Raw genomic sequence first — 18,759 nt, 5'->3', positions numbered from 1 at the left:
TCATGAAACAAAACACATGGATTTTGTAACTGAACTGCATGTGCCTTGTTAGCTAGACATGCACACTAAATCTTTTCTATTTTACATCATATATTCAGGTACACTTCACAAATATACAGCGGCATTTTGTCTCTGTTGTAATGTTAAAGGGATAGTTCACCCTAGAATGATATTTCGCTCATTATCTACTCACCCTCATGTTGACTAAGGGCTGGAAGAAGTTTCAGAGTCCACCGTCCCTTCTCTGAGTTACAGGGGGTCTTGGCGTAGCAGTGCATGTCCATATAACGGTTGCAAAGGGACACCAGAGCTCTTCGTAAAAAAACACACACAAAAAAACATCCAAATACCTCCATGATGCTCGTATGTAATGTCCGTCTTGTGCTGAAGCCCAAAATTGCGTAATTGTCCCGAAAAAAATTAAATAAGTCTATATTTTAAGCTTGTTTGTAGCGGAAGCTTCTCGAAGCTCCTCTTCCTGGTCCTTCCAAATCTCGCGTGATTCGCAGTAACCGCACTGACGCCGGCGCAAATCACGCGAGATTTGGACGGACCAGGAAGAGGAGCTTCGAGAAGCTTCCGCTACAAACAAGCTTAAAATATAGACTTATTTAATTTTTTTCGGGACAGTTACGCAATTTGGGGCTTCAGCACAAGACGGACATTACATACGAGCATCATGGAGGTATTTGGATGTTTTTTTGTGTGTGTTTTTTTACGAAGAGCTCTGGTGTCCCTTTGCAACCGTTATATGGACATGCACTGCTACGTCAAGACCCCCTGTAACTCAGAGAAGGGACGGTGGACTCTGAAACTTCTTCCAGCCCTTAGTCAACATGAGGGTGAGTAGATAATGAGCGTAATATCATTCTAGGGTGAACTATCCCTTTAAGTTGTAAGGGTGAATTCCAATTCCTATTTTAACCCATAATCTCAAAAACGCGCACTCCCGTGAAGTGCTAGTACTGTCCCGATTCTCAGAATGTTAAGTTGAGGGACAAGTTTAAGGGCTGTATAGCCTCAATATTGAGATTCTCCGACACCATCCTTGGGAGCAAGGGCTACCCAGAATGCAGTATTTTCTTTGTTATAAATATTAAGAAAACCATTGTATCATCTTAGTTTAGGTCCATTTTGTTGATTATTTACCTCATTGTTGCATAACATTTATTTTTTATTTTACGATCTTTTGTCAATAGCCGGTCGGTGCGGACAAGCCATGTTGCTATGGTTTAGTTACAAAATGGTCATTTTTCTCTGTGGTAATGTAGTTGTTCAGTTGTTTTCTCAAGATACAGCCTACGTACTGTAAAATGTTTGCGCCGATAATGTTCTAAGATGACCAGGCTAATTGAGAAAGGGAGAGTGCCCTGCACAGCACAGATTAGATCCTCACATTGGTGCCAGTGGTGTCAGGAAAGGAGTCCATGGAGAAAGGAAGGAGTTAGGGCTTATGGCCTGATGAAGCCCACTGGGTGAAATGCATTGCTTAACTTTTAAAACAATAAATCAATATTTAAGTGACCACATTGTGTGCGGTGGAACTCCTTCCTTTCTCCATGACCAGGCGAATGTCATCTCCCGTAGCCACAGAGTTATCTAAACATAGTTACAGCTGGGGTTTGTCTTTCAATAAGCCGTAGTATGTGGTGACTTTCAGATGAACATGTCCGTGGTTGCAGTATTTATATAGATTATTTGTTTGAATATCAACTTATAACTAACTCAACTAACTTATAGGCTACAAAAAACAACTAATAACCGAAGTAATAACTGACAGATTGTCCACAACAATTTCAAAAGCATGGACCTGATGGAACCCGTCGATGATAGCTGCGTTTGTGGCTTATGATTAAACTGGTAGGGTTAACAGTGCAAATATAAAAAAAATAATAACCTAATGCCAAACCCTCCACAGTCTGAAGATGTATCTGTATTTAAGGGGTGTCACAAAATAGCCCTTAACACTTGGTTTTGAGGGCTACTAAGATTAAGGGTTGAGCTTGAGGGTTAAGATAGGAATTGGAATTCACCCTAAGTCACCAAGAGGGATGATGTCTCTTACTTGTTTTGTTTGTCCCGTACAGTGATATCAGCCCCTCGCTCCAACAGCAGCTGACAGATGCGTGAATGACACATCTGGGTTGCAAGCACCAGAGGTGTCCTGCCGTCCTGGATCAAAACCATAGACACATATGTAAAGAAAACCCACACAAGGCCCAGAATGACCGACAATTACAGAGCCCTGACTCAAGCAGCCCAAGTTAAGATTTAGCGAATCCCTTTGTGTGTTGCTCTGGCTGTCCCTACATGCAGTTAATGGCTGCCACTAAAAAGCCTTTAAGGAGCAAGCAGATTGATATGCTTTTCTACAATGACAACTAAACACCAGAAAAATGGAGAAAAGAAATCGTAGACAAGGCCATTACAACACATTGTGTGTGAAATCGAGTGCAATATTAATTCTCACAAAATCACTGGCATTCACAGAGGCCCCACTGTCACAGAGGAGTTTCACGCTGGATGAGCAGCCTGCCATGACTGTGGAGAGAGAGAGTGGAAACGACAGCAATCATTTCATCCCATTTAACACTGAGAAAATGTCAATGTCAGCCTGAGTTTATATGTTGGAAAGTGCAGTAAGGCCAAACAAATTCTGCCTTTAAATTAAAAAACTAAACATTTTGTTATTCTTGTCAACAGTTTGTATTATTAGTAGTTTTTCCTGGTAATATTTTTTATTAGAAGAGTAGAGTTAAGTAGGACCATATGAAAGAAAAGTGAAACAGTAGAGCTGGGACTAGAGTAAAATAGCTGCTATAGTAGAGTGATGTCAGTGCTACAGTGGATTCTGTGGTAGAGTACAGTGGACTGTCAGTCAGTCAGTTTTAGATTATTACATTTAGTTGAGTCCGTACAGTAATATAACCAATAATAGTGTAGAATCAGCACTATACTATAGTTGCTACCAGATTACAGTAGAGTCAGTGCTATGGCAGAGTAGAAGCAGGACTAGAGTCAGTACTGGAGCACAATCAGTGGTGTCAGTCAGTACTGCAGTGAAGTCTGTGGTAGAGTAGAATCTCACCAGCATCATGTAGAGCTGTTCTTCCTTGTAGGTCCACATTCCCAACTGGACAGTTGTGCTGTAAAATAACATAAACAGATGTGTTATATTAAAAGTACAGTTGTGCTCAAAAGTTGACATACCCTGGCAGAAGTTGTGAAATACATTTTGGCTACATTCCAGAAAATATAATTGATGATGCAACAAAAATTATTTTATTCAGAGTTAGTGGCTGGACGAAGCCATTTATTATCACACAACTCTGATCTAAACACCAAAATGGTCCTGATCAAAAGTTTGACCCTGATAATAAACACACAGATTGACACAGACTGGTTTAAATGGCTACTCAGGGGAACTGTCCACACATGGAACTTGATTGTTTGTATTCAGTGTCTGTGTAGAAAAAGTCAATGAGATTCTGGCCTCTTGACAAACACCTGCACATTTCATCCATTGCTGCACTGACTGTGCTGGATTCTGAGCCGTGGGGGAAGCAAAAGAACTGTGAAAAGTCCTGAGAGAGAAGGTTGTTCAACTTTATAAAACAGAAAGAGGATATAAAAAGATTTCCAAAGATTTGAGAATGCCAATCAGCAGTGTTCAGGCTCTCATAAAAGTGGAAATTGAGGGTTCTGTTGATACCAAGCCACGGTCTGGTACCATCAGAAATTTGTTGTTTTTTATTTTAGGAGTCTAACAGTTTAATTTGAATCCCATTAAAAACAAGAGAAACCTGTTTTGCCTGATCACTCATGATTTCCTTAAAGAAGTTACAAAATCTTCCAGGGTATGTAAACTTATGAGCACAACTGTAAATGTATAATAATTAAATATTCTATCAACATCCAATCCATAAAACACCTTTCACAATGGTTTTCTCCCCACTGGTTTAATTATGATGTAGTGTTGTACCTGTACAAGGCAACATCTCCAAATAAGTTATTTCCAACCGCTGTTACAGCAGCAGGCGGGTCATATTAGGCTAAGTGGTGCTGTGCTGATATGCATGTGACACATCTACACAGTCTTTCAGCTGGTTGGACAGCGGCTGACTGCAGCACGGTGGTGATGAGGGCCTGCTATGAAAGCCTTGAGGACTCAATGCTAACAGGGGCCTGATGTTGCTGGGTAAGCTTGCCAGTGAGCTCAGGGCCCCCCACTAAAAAAACCCAACTCTCTCTAGCAACAAGGGCCAAAAATGAGCCACACGCTCAAATGACAAAGCTTAGGGAGGTGGAGGCGGGAGAGCAGCAATGGGAGCTGACAGTAGAGCATGAAGGGGGGGGGATACCCTATACCTTGAGAGTAGAGGCAGTAGAGGGAGGGGGGGCGGTGGGTGTTGGCGTCCAGCTGCTATGTCTGGTGCGATGACGGCACCAAGATTAGATTGCAGGTTTGCAGTGGGGAAGGCTTGTCAACACCGCTGACAACCGCCTGCCAACAGCCTCCACCTCCGTTAGATCACCACCAAGCCAGATATTGGGAGGGGGGTGGGGGAGGTGGCTACAACGCTATGAGAGCACAATATTGAAGAGGTAGCCCCCTCATTGTAAACACATAAATCCTCAAGTGGAGCAGGGTGACTCAACAGGGCCCACTGTTGACCGATACAGAGTGGGCTATAATTATTTAAAGGAGCTGAGAGGGAAACTGAGTGGCCGGTGACTGAGGGGCTGCTCATACAGCAACAACAACTGAATGAAAAACAAAACTAAAAACCAACCAAAGTATGAGATATTATCTTGTATTCTGGTATGTTTTGCCACAGCAGGGAATGTGTGTGAAAGACAATCGCTGTTTACCTGCAGGAGTTTTTGCACACAGAGAGAATGTCCGTTTCTTGAAGCCAGATGAAGAGCGTTTTTACCTAAAAACAATAAAAAAAAATATATATATACATATATATCAATCTGGTGTTTGCATCTATGCAATGCTCAATCCTCACTACACAGTATGTTTGACTGTGCTGCTGTTTTAGTGATCATATTTGACTGTTGACAAGAAAGCACAGAGTACAGAGAAATCATGACACTCAAGGACAACAAGTTAAGATCCTAATTAGTTTTGAATCAATCAGGGCAGTTAGTGTAGCAAAGCTGTGTATAATGATCCAGTGTTAACTGTACAGAGAGTATGTACAGAACAGGATTACATCACCAATTGCAATAGATCACCATGGGAAATTATTTCATGATACAATGCCTTTCATTTACTGTTAAAAAAGAAGCAGCTTTACTCATTTTACCAATACTGGATTATGCTGCTGTGAGTCTGGGTGCATTCAAAATGCATCCTCCTCTCAATATAATATGACTGCAGATTTGTTCCTGGCCATTCCTTTAGGCCCCTTTTTATTGATTTTTTCCCCCAGTTTTATAAGACCCACATTTTTTATATATATATATATATATATATATATATATATATATATATATAAGGTTAAGCAGTTGAAATCAAATGAATAACCTTAAATGGTACAAAAATGAGCAGGAAACTGCCCAAGGTAAAATAAAAAAAAACATTTAGGTCACAATCACAATCACTGAAATGTAAATTTAATGGACAATTCTTTCAGGGATTACTGATATTATATTTAATAAGAGATTTGCACATTTCCTACAGCAACATTACTAATTTAAGCCATAAAACAAGTAAATGCAAACCATTCCTACAGGCAACATAACCACGGTTAATGACTTGCAAACTCTTGTGTTGGAACAAACTGTTAAAGGTCTCTGATGCCGTATAGCAGAGGTCAATGGACAGGACTAACTCCTCTATAACAGAGAGAATCCTCAGACAGAAGCAGATTCAGGACACATGTGCCTTCAGTTGGATTGAGAAAGGAGAGGTAGGAGACTAGTAAGCGCTGTAGCCTATATACTGTTGTGTTACTGCTAAAATATTATCAATAATCACAGCAGCAATGACACCATTGCTAATAAAAACAACAAAAGGTTTCATAAATAGCTTTTCTTACTGTAGCGTTTTCAGTCACATTCAGTCATTACTGCAACAAGAGTGTGGAGTTTCATTTGCTGCTTCCATCCTTCTTCTTTTCAGAAAATAGGAATGGCTCTCTATTTCTCACCATTTAGCCATTATTATTATTCCTTATTCTAACTTATGCTGCCATAATGAGGGAAATGAACACATTTGCTGCCAAGCTGCACTCTTTGTAGTACATTGACAGAAATAGCCTGCTAATCAAACCAATTTTCTCCCCAACACATCCTCATCTCCTTCATTGTGCTCGTGTGCAACGTGCCTCGGCACAAAGTACCTTAACCTGCCTTAACGAAGTGTATAAAGAGAAGCTGTAGTACTGGCATTGATGACAGTGAGACAGAGGAGCAGTGTGGTTTGTTTTCAATCATAGCAAGAGAAACACACCAAATCAAGAAACAAACACACAATTTAGGTTCTTTCAACCAATGCCACTCTAACTAACCCCAAACCATTAGGTTTCTCTTTGAAACATTGAGGGCATTTGTGTACGGTTTTCCTAAAGTATTAGTCCTTTAGTAACATGGAAATGGTTCACCGTTAAAAGCATTTTCCTACATCAGGATATGCAAGTTTTGTTTTTTTTACCATGGTTACCATACACTTAAAGGGATAGTTCAACATTTTGGCAAATTCGCCTATTGCAATAATCCCTATAGTTATAGGAGTAGGTTCATTACCTTTAATTATCGGTGCATGTTGTTTGGAGATCCAGAGATCCAAGCTGTACATCTAACACAATGAAGGTGAATGGTACAGGTCCCCTGTCCCTCATCAGACTCATCAAACACACAATCCAACAACTCCAAAACACTCTCCTGGAGAAGTTGTGACCTGCACATTCGCCATGCTATGAAATAACCATGTATAATTATGTAACATTACGACACATGAAGCAAATACTCTACTTGCACTTTTGAAATCACACCAGCCATGTCTGGAATTAATATTTGCCTCGAAAACAACTCTGTCTCGTAATTTTTATCTCATAGTGTGGCGAATGTGCAGGTCACAACTTGTCCACCAGAGCGTTTTGGAGTTGTTGGATTGTGTGATGAGTTTGATGAACAACAGGGGACCTGTACCATTAGCCTCCATTGTGTTCACTGAACAGCACACGTCTCAGCCCCGCAGATCTCAAAACAACATGCACCAAGGGATTATGGATTATGGCAATAGATGAATTTTCCAAAATGTTGAACTATCCCTTTAAGATTAGGATCTGCAAGTTAGGAGGTTTCTATGATATGGCCACAAGCTATTGCTTTGATCCAGCCTCAACTCACCGGTGGCATCAGTTGCAGTGACATCAACGTTTTGTCCCAGGATGAGATTGAGGCAGTCTAGGTGTCCCCGTGTTGCAGCCAAGTGAAACCTGGAGAAGAGGGAGACACATGGAGAACATGAAAAAGATATGGAGTGGGGAGATGGCAAAGTGTAGACGGTACAGAGTTGTGAAGGGCAAGTGAGAACGTGATAGGGTGTAAAGAGAAGGGGGTGAGGGTGTAACTGGAGGACAAGTTGAGAGAGAGCAAGAAGCTGCCTGGCTCCTGGCTATCAGTCAGATCAGCAATCTCAGAGTACATAACAAGAAAGCTCAGGGCATGCAGTGACTCCAAGGCAACCAAGAGCCACACACATCATTTTCCTACAGTTTCAGCTTCCTACTGTTTTATAATGAGAGCATCAAATTCTAAAATTAATTCAGAGATCACCTACAAATAAAACTGCACCAATAGTCCGGCTTTATTTTTGTCTCTTTAATTAGTAGTTGTCAGTGAAGGCACCAGCTTTGGGACTATTTAAACTTAAAAGGGATAATCGTTTCCAGAACAAGTAGGAAAGTCAATCTGCTAATGAGGATTGTATGACTCCATTAAGAGCTACTAAATTAACCTTGAAATGTCATTCTTTTGTCAATTTTGTATTCATGTTTAATTGCCACAAAGTTGGCATATCCCCTTGTTCACTGCCTGCTCAATTAAGCAGATTCTCACTGCATGTGTTTGCCAACATGTCTTTAATCATCACTTTTTGAGTGGAAACATTCCTGCTGCTCTTCTCTGATTTAACTCACAGCAGCACTGCCGCCACCAGCCCTCACAGTCTGCAAAGCACTTGTGTAAACCTATCTCAGTACCGTCGCCCATCAGGCCACATGAACCTGTTTATACACTAACCCTGAGGTATCTGCCAAGGAGACAGCTAGGCTGTCACCTCAACACTGGTGTGGGTATTAAAAGCCGTGTTGATGGTCAGGAGATGCTGGTTCTCTGGGGAGCAGAGGAAGGTCCTGATCTCTGAGGGTCAACAGCAGACAGGAAGTAGACTGCAGTTATTCAACTTAGGGGGACATAATGACAGGAATCGTCAAGTTCATGAGGCACAGCACTCAGGAAACTGAGAGAATGCTTCTGCAAAGAGCCAAAAATACAATCTGAGACCAGTCTCCCAAAGTGGACTCGGACATTGGACCCCACTGTGAGATTTTACTGGTTCAGCAGATTTACATATAAATAAGGAATGGCAATTGTTTTGTTCCAGAACTCATACATTTGCAACACCAGTGTGACTGTCCAACAAATCCAACAAGAACTGCTAAAATGTCCCACACTGCCCCAAGACACAAAGAGTTTATTCTATGGACACACACTTGCTTACCCTAGAATGTGGGGGGACTAATGGTTCTGGCTTTAAGGGAGCACATTTAGCTATGTCATTTCATCTTCACACCTGCTCCTGTGGCAGCTTTCAGGTTGACAGTCCACAGGATACGGTTGCTATTTTCAGTGGACAGGGAAGAGTAAACCAGAGACTATGTGCTGGTAGCTGAACCGTATATTACATATACACACCACGCTGCTAGCTTTGCAACAACAGAGACTGCAGGTTGATCTAAACGCAGCCGTACTTTATTCAATGACAAACCGGCACTGGTTGACTATAAAATCAACACATCATGTTACATATCTGGGTTTTTTTTTTTTAATGGAAAAGGGGTCATGCTTTTGCCACTGGGTCTGACCCAAAACAAAAGTGAACCACAATGGCAACTCAGCAAATCTGCTTATAGTTCACTGGGCCACACACAGACCAACATGTGTCTGTGGCATTCAGGCCTGTGCAAAAGCCAGCAAAGGAATGCTGAATGGCAATCCCTTGTAATCATGGACCTCTGTGTGGAAACTAATTACAAACTGTGGCTCTGATATATAATTTGGGGGTGCTCTGGATTACCCTCGCCACGTTGGGCTAATGAATCCAGCTCTTGCTGCTCTATTGCGGCTTCCAACTGAGTAAACAGTTTACATCTCTGCCGCGGCATTATCTGGCTCCCAGAGAGACGAGCCCACCCGTCACACCTGCGGTAGTGATAGCTAACTGACGAGGGCTTAGCAGCCAAACAAGTGGGAATGACGGTGCGCCACTAGAGACGGTGACTCACTGGGCCCTGCAGCCTGAGGCCGGCTCCGACTAAAGATACTGCTGTGCGCCCATTGTTTGTCAGGATTAGCAGCAATTAATTGTGCGATCAAGTGTCTTAAGAATAAACATGACAAGCTGTGAGTTTGACAGTTGGACCTGTGTGATGTTCAGATTGATCTTAAAACAACAGACTGAGGATATGCCGCCTTTGACTTTATCGACTAGTTTGTCTCTGATGTGTGTTTCCTAAATACTTGACAGTGTTTGATATTTATTTTATCATGGTGGAAAATTCAACAGCTGACAGCTCTATCCATCCCATCCTAATCGTCCAACACCATGATTGAACTTGTCATTATCCAAGTGGTGTGGTGGTATACCAGCATACTGATGAAGCTCTGACAGAGAAACTCAACTCACACAACACAAATGCATTCTCCATCCTGTAAAAAACAAAACAAAAAAACAACACCCAAGACAAAAAGGTCGGCAAACAAAGGCCTGAATGCAAAGGATTGTGGGGATTAATGTGCTTTCTTTAAAGCTATGCTCATACGCTTGTTATCTACAGTATGGGTGAATCATTTTCAAAACAAGATGACACACACACACACACCATACTTTAGGATTCAGCACGTCATGATTGCATGCACGTAGCATGTTTTTTTGTTTTTCAGGAGGTCCAATAATCCAACACCAAGATGCTGAGAACAGTGGGTTTACTACTCTACTCTCTATAGAATGTGCAGCAGCGACGGAGCAAGTTTGACAGACGTAACTGGGGTTTACATCATACATCATACACCCCTCAACCTCAACATTAAAAAACCGGTTCCCTGGTTCTTACACTGAGGCTGATCAGTGTCTACAATCACTGGGCTGTGCAAAAGAATTTCACACGCTCCTGAAAATCCTCAGCACATTTGCTTCAGGCATCTGCTGCTCCACGGTTTTATGTTTTAACAAAGCATTTTTCAACCAGTGACTTCTTCATATATCTGGGTGCTGTTGGATTCTGGGTAAAATTCAGGAAGAAAATACACTTTCAAAAGGCTGCCCACCTTGCATTTGGTCTGACTCAATCTTTTCTTCACTTTCCCTTTAATGAAACCATACAAAAAGTGTTAAAAGACAAAAAATAGGGGTGTTGAGGCCACAGTCCTCACTGCAGGTGGCCCCAGTTCGAATCCCGCATCGGGCAGCCCTTTCCTGCATGTCATTCCCCCTCTCTGCCTCCCCACTTCCTGTCTCTCTCTTGACTATGCTATCAATTAAAGGCAATAAAAAGCACAAAAAAAGAGACAAAAAATAAACTAAACCTGAGGTTCCCGCTGAAAAATGAGATAAGGTCCTTCAAGATGTCAACTCATCCTGATAATGGTCTGCAGCTGGACCTAAATGTATTGCTTGGTTTTGCAAGCACCACAGTGGACCTGATCCGAATTTGCAGGGAGTCATTTCCTGTGGAGTCTGTAAAAACAGCCTTTGGCCTGAGTGGTCAAGCCGTCAGTGGCCACAAACATTCTTTACACCGACTCCCACACTGACCTCCAGTCGGTTGCACACGGAAATGGAAATTTCTGGATATAAAAATGGACACATAATAATGTGCAACTGAAATGCCTTTCATATGCAACGCGGCTAGATGGAGATTTAATGGAAAAATGTCCACCAGGGTCATCAGAGCCATGGGAAATTGGGAGGACCTGGGAGGACTTAATCCAGTGATGTTATAAAAAGGAGGTAAGAGGTGAAACTATTCTGAGTAAGTGTGACCTAATTGTGAAGGAATTCCCATCTACATGTGCTTTATCTGAAAAAACAGGGTCAGGAGCATGCTGAGGGGAGGGCTCTGCAATGTTTGGTATTTGTGATGCACAGCTCTTTTGGATTCCCAGATATTCCAACATGCAGGGTAGTTGGTAAGACTAAGTATGCCAACAAACTGGACATGAATGTATTTGTGTGTAGGTTTATGCTTGTTTGTGTATTTGTGAATGAATGTATTTGTGTGTATGTTTATGTTTGTGTGTATACTCACGCAGAACGTCCCTCCACGTCCAGCTTGGTGGGGATGATGCCCTTCTTGCCAAGAACAGCAGCCACTTTATCCACCTCGCCACGTTCCACCGCCTTCATCAGACGGTCATCATACTTGTTCCAGTCTGTGTTCTGACAATGACAATGGTGAATTATCAGTCATAGGGTACATATAACAGTATTTACTAAAAAAAAAAATAGAGAGAAATGCCCATAATTTGGTTTCCATTCTTCAGCTCTAAACTACAAAGAGCAACATGACAAGCACAATGTCCACTTCTGACACAAAAACAACAACAACAACAACAGACAAAAGGCAATGTCATTTCTCTTCAGTACTTTCACTAAACAAGAACAGAGTTAACAGAAGTAAGGCTTCTGGGCAGAACATTTAATTGGGTAAAAGCTGAAATTATATGATGAAAACTTTGGCTAAGAATCAATTATTGAGTCATAAAATAGATCCACCACAGAAATAATTGTGACTTCAGCCTCAAGAAGAATTTCTTCAGCACCATAATTACTTTGTTTGCAGCCCTCAGGTAGTTCAACTAGTAATTCAAGAATAAGAACAAAAGGAACAGTAATGATAAAAATAGCTTTTGACGACAAACTGGCAAAGAATACCTACAAAGTGCATGGAGGTGCATTTTAGCCAGCGGCTCATCTTGGGTGAGTGGAGCTGGTCCTTGCACCGTGCTACTGAAAAGGTTGCCACGGTTCCGGTTTTACAAAAGCACAAAGTGAGAAAAAAAAACAAAGCGTATAAAAAAATCCTCTCAGTCTCTCAATGCACTCAACCAGTGAGTACAAGAAGACAAGACGACAGTCTATTCTGCAGTGGAAGTCCTCTGACGGGAGGCTCAGCCTCTGGAGTTTCCCTCATTTGAGGCAGAGAAGTTCAGCCGGCAGGATTTGTCTCAGCATTCCTGTGCTGCTCAGTGGATCTGCCCGTAAGTTCATCACTGCACAGCAGTTTGGTGGTGAGGGTTGGAGGGAGGAGAAGGAGGAAGGAGTGGAGGTGGAGAAGCAGAAGGGCCAGCCCTGCCAGCCCTGGGACCTGCCCTGGCTGGCAACTGCAACTCCTCCTCTGGGTAAAAGTCAGCTCAGCCTGGCTACCTCCGACCTCCCCTGACTGTCTCCTCCTCTGTTCTCGTCTTCACCCTCCAAACGTCTCTTTAACAAAGTCTTCCTTTGTTTTGATGATCTTCTTCCTCTCTGGACTGTTTTTAAATCTGCTTGTTTATGGAGCGGTGGCTGAAGAGCCTCTGCCTCCTCTCTCTGCTGTTAGTGGTCTCCGGCGTCTTCACCCCTCCAAATGGCAAGGTCAGTCAGGCTCAGTGGGGTAAATATGTGAGCTCTCCCAGGTTTAAAATATCACCCCCTCCCTGGTAAACAGCGGTGGTGCAGACAGCCCTGCAGACTGGTTACCTCTTTATTTTTTGACCCCCCAACCTTTCTGTAGTGACTGATAGGAAGACAGGGGCTAAGAATACATTCTGGACATGCCTGCACCATGAGTAATGACGATAGTGTCCATCACCACTGCCAGCATGAAACAAGGCCAGCCAAAAAGACCTTGCTTACATTGCCACCCCCCACCTCAACCACCATGCTCCCTGCTTGCCCCCCATCTGAAAATATTAATGTCAGAGGGGGATTATGGTTTGCACATTTGAAGTGGTGTTGGCACTGACCCTCACAGGACACTACAGGGGCCAAAGCTGCCGTTAACTCATCCATCTAAAGTAGAGTGGTGTGGCTCCAACCCCCCCCCCCCCCGATCCCGGCTGCACAGTGGCAAGGTTAGATGTCAGACGTTTTGCAGCCAGCTGTCTGAGACTGCAGCCCCACAGCTACAAGTGGTGGAAAAAAGTTTTCTGACAGCCTTAAAATTTTACACAATTCCCCGCACCGGATCAGGATGCGGACATTTCTTGCTGAAGAAACCCTTGGACGTCCAGATCTTGGTTTGTCTTCCAAACTGTTGGTTGGTCCGTACTTCTGCAGAAGCAGCTGGACCCTCCCTGGCTGAGAATATGGATCTTCAGGCGTGTTTCCTGCTTTAGGTTCCTTGTTTTGGCCATTTTTGTCTCTGAAGAACTTTCAAATGTGCTGGCTTTATATAGACAACAAGCATGACAACAAAATCTATGTCCTTTAATAAAAAGCACAACCTTCATTAGTGGATCACTGGTACCAAAATGACCCAATACTCAAAATTTCTTATGTATTTTTAATGAACCAATCCAAACAATTTCTTTTAGTACAGTCACAGTCAAAATACTGAACAAATCCTAAAAAAGCCAATTAAAAACTTGGTAACACTTTATTTGACGCCTATTTCTATAACGCATTATAACCATACTTATAATGAGTTATAATGCAGTTATAGCACAACTATTGTTATGAACACTCATAAATGATCATAATGCTTTATAACAATAATCATAACACACTATAAAGCATTTTATCATGACTTATAAGGTCAGGTATTATAATACATTATAATTGTTAGTACTGTAACTCGCTCAGAATGCCCACATCGATAATGCAAGTTAGAATGGTTTATAATGGCATATAAATGTGTATAAGACTAAAAATTATGATAAGGCTTTATAACAATAAGCATAACACATTATAGAGCATTATTATAATACTTGACCTTGTAAAATGTGTTATGCTTATTGTTATAAAGCCTTAGTGTTTATAATGATAGTTATACACATTTATAAGCCAATTATAACACATTCTAAGTATATTTATAATGCATATATCGATGTGGGCATTGTCAGCGAGTTACTAACAATAATAACGTATTATAATCATGATAAAATGCTTTATTGTGTGTTATGATTATTGTTATAAAGCATGGTCATTTATAAGTGTTTATAACTATAGTTATACAGTGCCATAACTGCATTATAAATCATAAATATGGTTACAATTCGTTATAGAGACAGGCGTCAAATAAAGTGTTACCAAGTTTTTAATTGGCTTTTTTAGGATTTGTTCAGTATTTTGACTTTGTACTAAAAGAAATGGATTGGATCATTAAAAATACATAAGACATTTTGAGTATTGGGTCATTTTGGTACCAGTGATCCACCAATGAAAGTTGTGCTTTTAATTAAAAGACACAATTTTTGATTTTTGTTGCCGTGCTTGGTGTCTATATAAAGCCAGCACTTTTGAATTTGAATTTGTTTTTCAGAGACAAAAATAGCTAAAACAAGGAACCTAAGCAACAGGCCTGAAGATCAAGATTCTCAGCCAGGAAGGGTCCAGCTGCCTCCAGATAGCCAGGAAGTCCAGATGCAGTCCTTTAGCAGTTGGATCCACTCTGCAGAAATACAGACCAACCAACAGTTTGGAAGACAAACTAAGATCTGGGCGTCCAAGGGTTTCTTCAGCAAGAAATGACCACATCCTGATCCGCATGTGCAGGGAATTGTGTATATTTTTAAGGGGGTCAGAAAACGTTTTTCCACCACTGTACAACTACACCGCGTCTTCACTGACGCCAATGACACCCACACCAAAAACATGTTCACTTTCAATCAGTAAAACACTGCTTTGGCTCTTTTGCACATGTCCAGGGATTTTGAATTTATGGGAGAAGGTAATTAGCACGATAGCAGCGCTAACAGGGGTACAGTTACCAATGGAACTTGCTATACACCTTCTGAATGATGACTCCCAGCTCTCCCTTGAGGGAAAAACAGGTCAACTCTGGTTGGCAGCTTCTTGGACATTGCGTACCTGGAACTTTCAACAGCAAGGATAAACAATGCTGAAACAAGCACAACTACAGGACGAATCTGACTTCACCAAACAGAACTTTTTTTGAACTAGAACACAGCTGTGTGGTGGGGGGGTGAAGGAGGGAGGGGGGGTGGGGTTAAAATGTTCAATATAACAAGTGGAATGTGGAATAGATCTGTTGCATTGGAAGTTCAAATAAAAAGTTAATAATAATAATAAAAAAAAAAAAGTAAAACACTGGGTACAGAGACAGCACTGTAAGGAGTGGAAGATGAGGGGGAGGTGGAGGGGCCCGGTTAATTTACACACTGCATCAGCGCCTTGTGGGCTTGTGTTACTGTCCGCTGCCAGACTGGCGTTAACAGAGCGGCACCGATATCCACAAACATGCAGAGAGACCTCCTCCGCATGACATGTCATATGAAGAAGTAGGTGTCAACTTACCAAAGCTGCTCAGCCCGGCATGGAGACAAAGGCGCCAAAATGGCACCTAGCCATGCGGCATGCTGTACATCGGTCACGTAAATATCTCACATGGGTTCGCTGGTGTGTACGTGTGTGTGTGTGTGTGTGTATTTGTTTGGGAATCTGTTTATGTACTAGTTAATAATAGGGCTGTTAGCAAGCTGCTGCAGTAGCCACCCACTGTCAAGGAGAGCTGGCTGAGACTGACAAAAAAAATCTAATATCATGACTGTGATATTGATTATATGTGCAATCATTAAAACATTCAGGTAATATATTTTAATACAGAGATCTGTACATGTACTGCTACTACATCTTTTACAACTGGAAAACATGACCATAACACATGATGGTATCTGGTTTCATACCATGACATCAATATGATGCATGTCCCTCCTTTCATATGCTGGAGTCATGTGATCAGTAGAGAGAGGTGCTGCTTCATCTTCACCAATCAGCTGTGCTTGATATTCTGGTGTCTGCAGCTAAGAAGAGGTCCTCTGTGCTGCGTAGTGCAGTCCCACCCTGTTCAATGTCGGCCATGCGGAACATTTGTTAAAGGGATATTTCAACAGTTTAGCAAATTCACCCATTGCCATAATCCCTATAGTTTTAGGAATAGGTTTGTTACCTTTAATTTTCGGTGCAAGCTGTTTTTAGATTGGCTGCTCAGAGCTACGCTACGGAGGCTCATGGGATTTCCGGGCTTTCCCTCAAAACTCATCAAATACACAATCCAACAACTCCAAAACGCTCTGGTGGACAAGTTGTGACCTGCACATTCACCACGCTATGAGATAATAACAGAACGTTACGAGACAGAGTTGTTTTAGAGGTAAATGCATAGCCTGTTTTGTGCCGAAAAGAGACTCCTTGTCGAAAAACAACTGCCCCTGACAGGAACGTGCATCGGCGGCTTTGCATTTACCCATGCATTTACCTCGAAAACAACGTAACATTCCGTATTATCTCATAGCGTGGTGAATGTGCAGGTCACAACTTGTCCACCAGAGCGTTTTGGAGTTGTTGGATTGTGTATTTCATGAGTTTGATGATGGAAAGGCAAAAATACTGTGCGCCATGCAGAGCTCATGTCTCTGCCCCGCCGATCTAAAAACATCTTGCACCGACAATTAAAGGTAACGAACCTACCCCTAAGACTATAGGGATTATGGCAATGGGCCAAATGTTGAAATATCCCTAAGTGTTTAAGGCCGATTTAACGAATGTAATCTCCAATGCATCAGTATTGATCGTGGACTGGCTGATGTTATTCATCACTGAGGTCAGGGTTCGTCCACTAGGAAAAAGACCACATTTGAAATTGTCCTCATATCTCAGTCTCCTGCAAAGCACTGGATCTACAGTTCCAATCCGAGAGCCACTGAGCTAGTCCTTCCATTAGTACAATCAGTCCCTCCAGGAATTTGCGATGTTGCGATCGCAACAATTAACGCAAATTCAGCCAATCCCCGCAAATTTTTGCGATCTTGCAATTTTGTATAATCACCGCAACTTTTCCGCAAATTGGACCAATTGTCGGTGCTTTCCGCGAGTTACACAGCAGAGAGTGCGAGTCTGGACGGAGCGGTGGTTGAAAGTGAGTTCACGGAGGAACGGCGTGGCTGGGCTGACGGCAAGAAACTTGATACAACGTGCACAAAGTGATAAGTAAAGGAGCGCAAGCTGAGTTGAACGTGTTGAGTGTGTGAGTTGTCCTGGTTGACCACCCGAGGCTGTGTCAACCCCGAGGGGGAATCCAGTGAGTGCGCCACTGCAGGGCCGGAGCGGAGCAGCCGGCGGCCAGGTGCCCCTTCCCCCATCCTAAGGCCCTGGCCCTGGACTTGAGTAGCCACCCTCCCCTTTTTTTTTTTTTTTTTTTTTTTAAAGTATATTTTTCGGCTTTTTGCCTTTATTTGATAGTGATGACAGTAGAGATAGACAGGAAATGGGGAGGCAGAGAGAGGGGGAATGACACGCAGGAAAGGTCTGCCCGACGCGGGATTCGAACCGGGGACGCCTGCGGCGAGGACTGTAGCCTCTACATGGGGCGGCCGCTCTACCCACTGCGCCACGCACCGCCCCCACCCTCCCCTTTTTATTCAAAGACTGGACTGTTTTAATGGCATTTTAAAACAGTTATTTTACCACGATTTTTAAACAGACATTTTAAATAAAAGTAAAACAACTTTCAACTCTATGTAATTTTCCTGTAGCCTGGCTCTCGCCAGACCCTTGTAGTTCCGCAAAGCTACGCTGAGCTCCACACAAGGGTCTGGGACTGCTCCATAGGCGATTCATTTCAGAAGGCGGGGCCTTGTAAAAAAATCTTGTATGTGATTGGATAAACCACTTGTCCGTTATCTTGAATGACGTGCTACTTCAGCCACTCACTGCGAGCCGCCATTGTTGTTTGACTCAAACAGTCGCTTCAGCGCTACGTCACACCTCAGAAAGTCCCGCCCGGCGATCCTGATTGGTTCATTATTTTTTGCTCCGGGGAAGAAGTTTGCATTGGCCTCGAGTCCAGACCCTTGTGTGAAGCTGAGCGTAGCGCCTCTGGTGGAGCTTTGCGGAACTACAAGGGTCTGGCGAGAGCCAGGCTAATTTTCCTGTGCCTTTTTTAACAAGTGGAAAATTGCTGGTATAACAGGACCTCACATTATTTTGTGACATTTCAAAATTTTCAATTTTCCTTTGATTTTTAATTATTCAGAACAAAACTGCAACTTTTTTTTGCAACTTTAGCTGTCTCCCGCAATTTAATCGCAACAAAAGCGCTTAAAACATCACAACATGCACCGCAATTTTTTCAAAATGTGGCCGCAAAATCAGGCATTTTAGGCCGCAACAATCACAAAAAAAGCCTGCGAAATCCTGGAGGGACTGTACAATGCTCACGCTTTGCACAAGTGCACGTACTAAGACGAAAATGGAACACAACCTTGTTTTCGACATGCATCTCCTCTTAGGGTGCATTCGCACCT

At 42.4% G+C, this 18,759-nt stretch overlaps 1 protein-coding gene across 5 annotated transcripts in view; it reads right to left on the bottom strand.

The window, feature by feature from the left end:
• uacab (uveal autoantigen with coiled-coil domains and ankyrin repeats b) overlaps positions 1-18,759 on the bottom strand; it is a 68,066-nt gene that overhangs the window by 13,070 nt on the left and 36,237 nt on the right. For 3 of the 5 annotated variants that reach the window (XM_085772724.1, XM_085772744.1, XM_085772737.1), the window contains exons 2-7: positions 11,544-11,674; positions 7,363-7,451; positions 4,873-4,937; positions 3,089-3,146; positions 2,471-2,541; positions 2,066-2,172 (exon numbers count right to left, since the gene is read on the bottom strand). In XM_085772724.1, the coding sequence (XP_085628850.1) occupies positions 2,066-2,172; positions 2,471-2,541; positions 3,089-3,146; positions 4,873-4,937; positions 7,363-7,451; positions 11,544-11,674 (521 nt within the window). Of the gene's footprint in view, positions 1-2,065; positions 2,173-2,470; positions 2,542-3,088; positions 3,147-4,872; positions 4,938-7,362; positions 7,452-11,543; positions 11,675-12,173; positions 12,890-18,759 lie in introns of those variants that run through there. The other 2 variants (XM_085772731.1, XM_085772750.1) reach the window with 1 other exon arrangement.

This window comes from Trachurus japonicus, chromosome 3 (assembly GCF_045865225.1).
Source record: "Trachurus japonicus isolate A0001 chromosome 3, Traja_1.0".
Taxonomy (NCBI): domain Eukaryota; kingdom Metazoa; phylum Chordata; class Actinopteri; order Carangiformes; family Carangidae; genus Trachurus; species Trachurus japonicus.
Note: the sequence above shows the minus strand (reverse complement) of the source record. Positions and strands in the feature narration are given on the sequence as shown.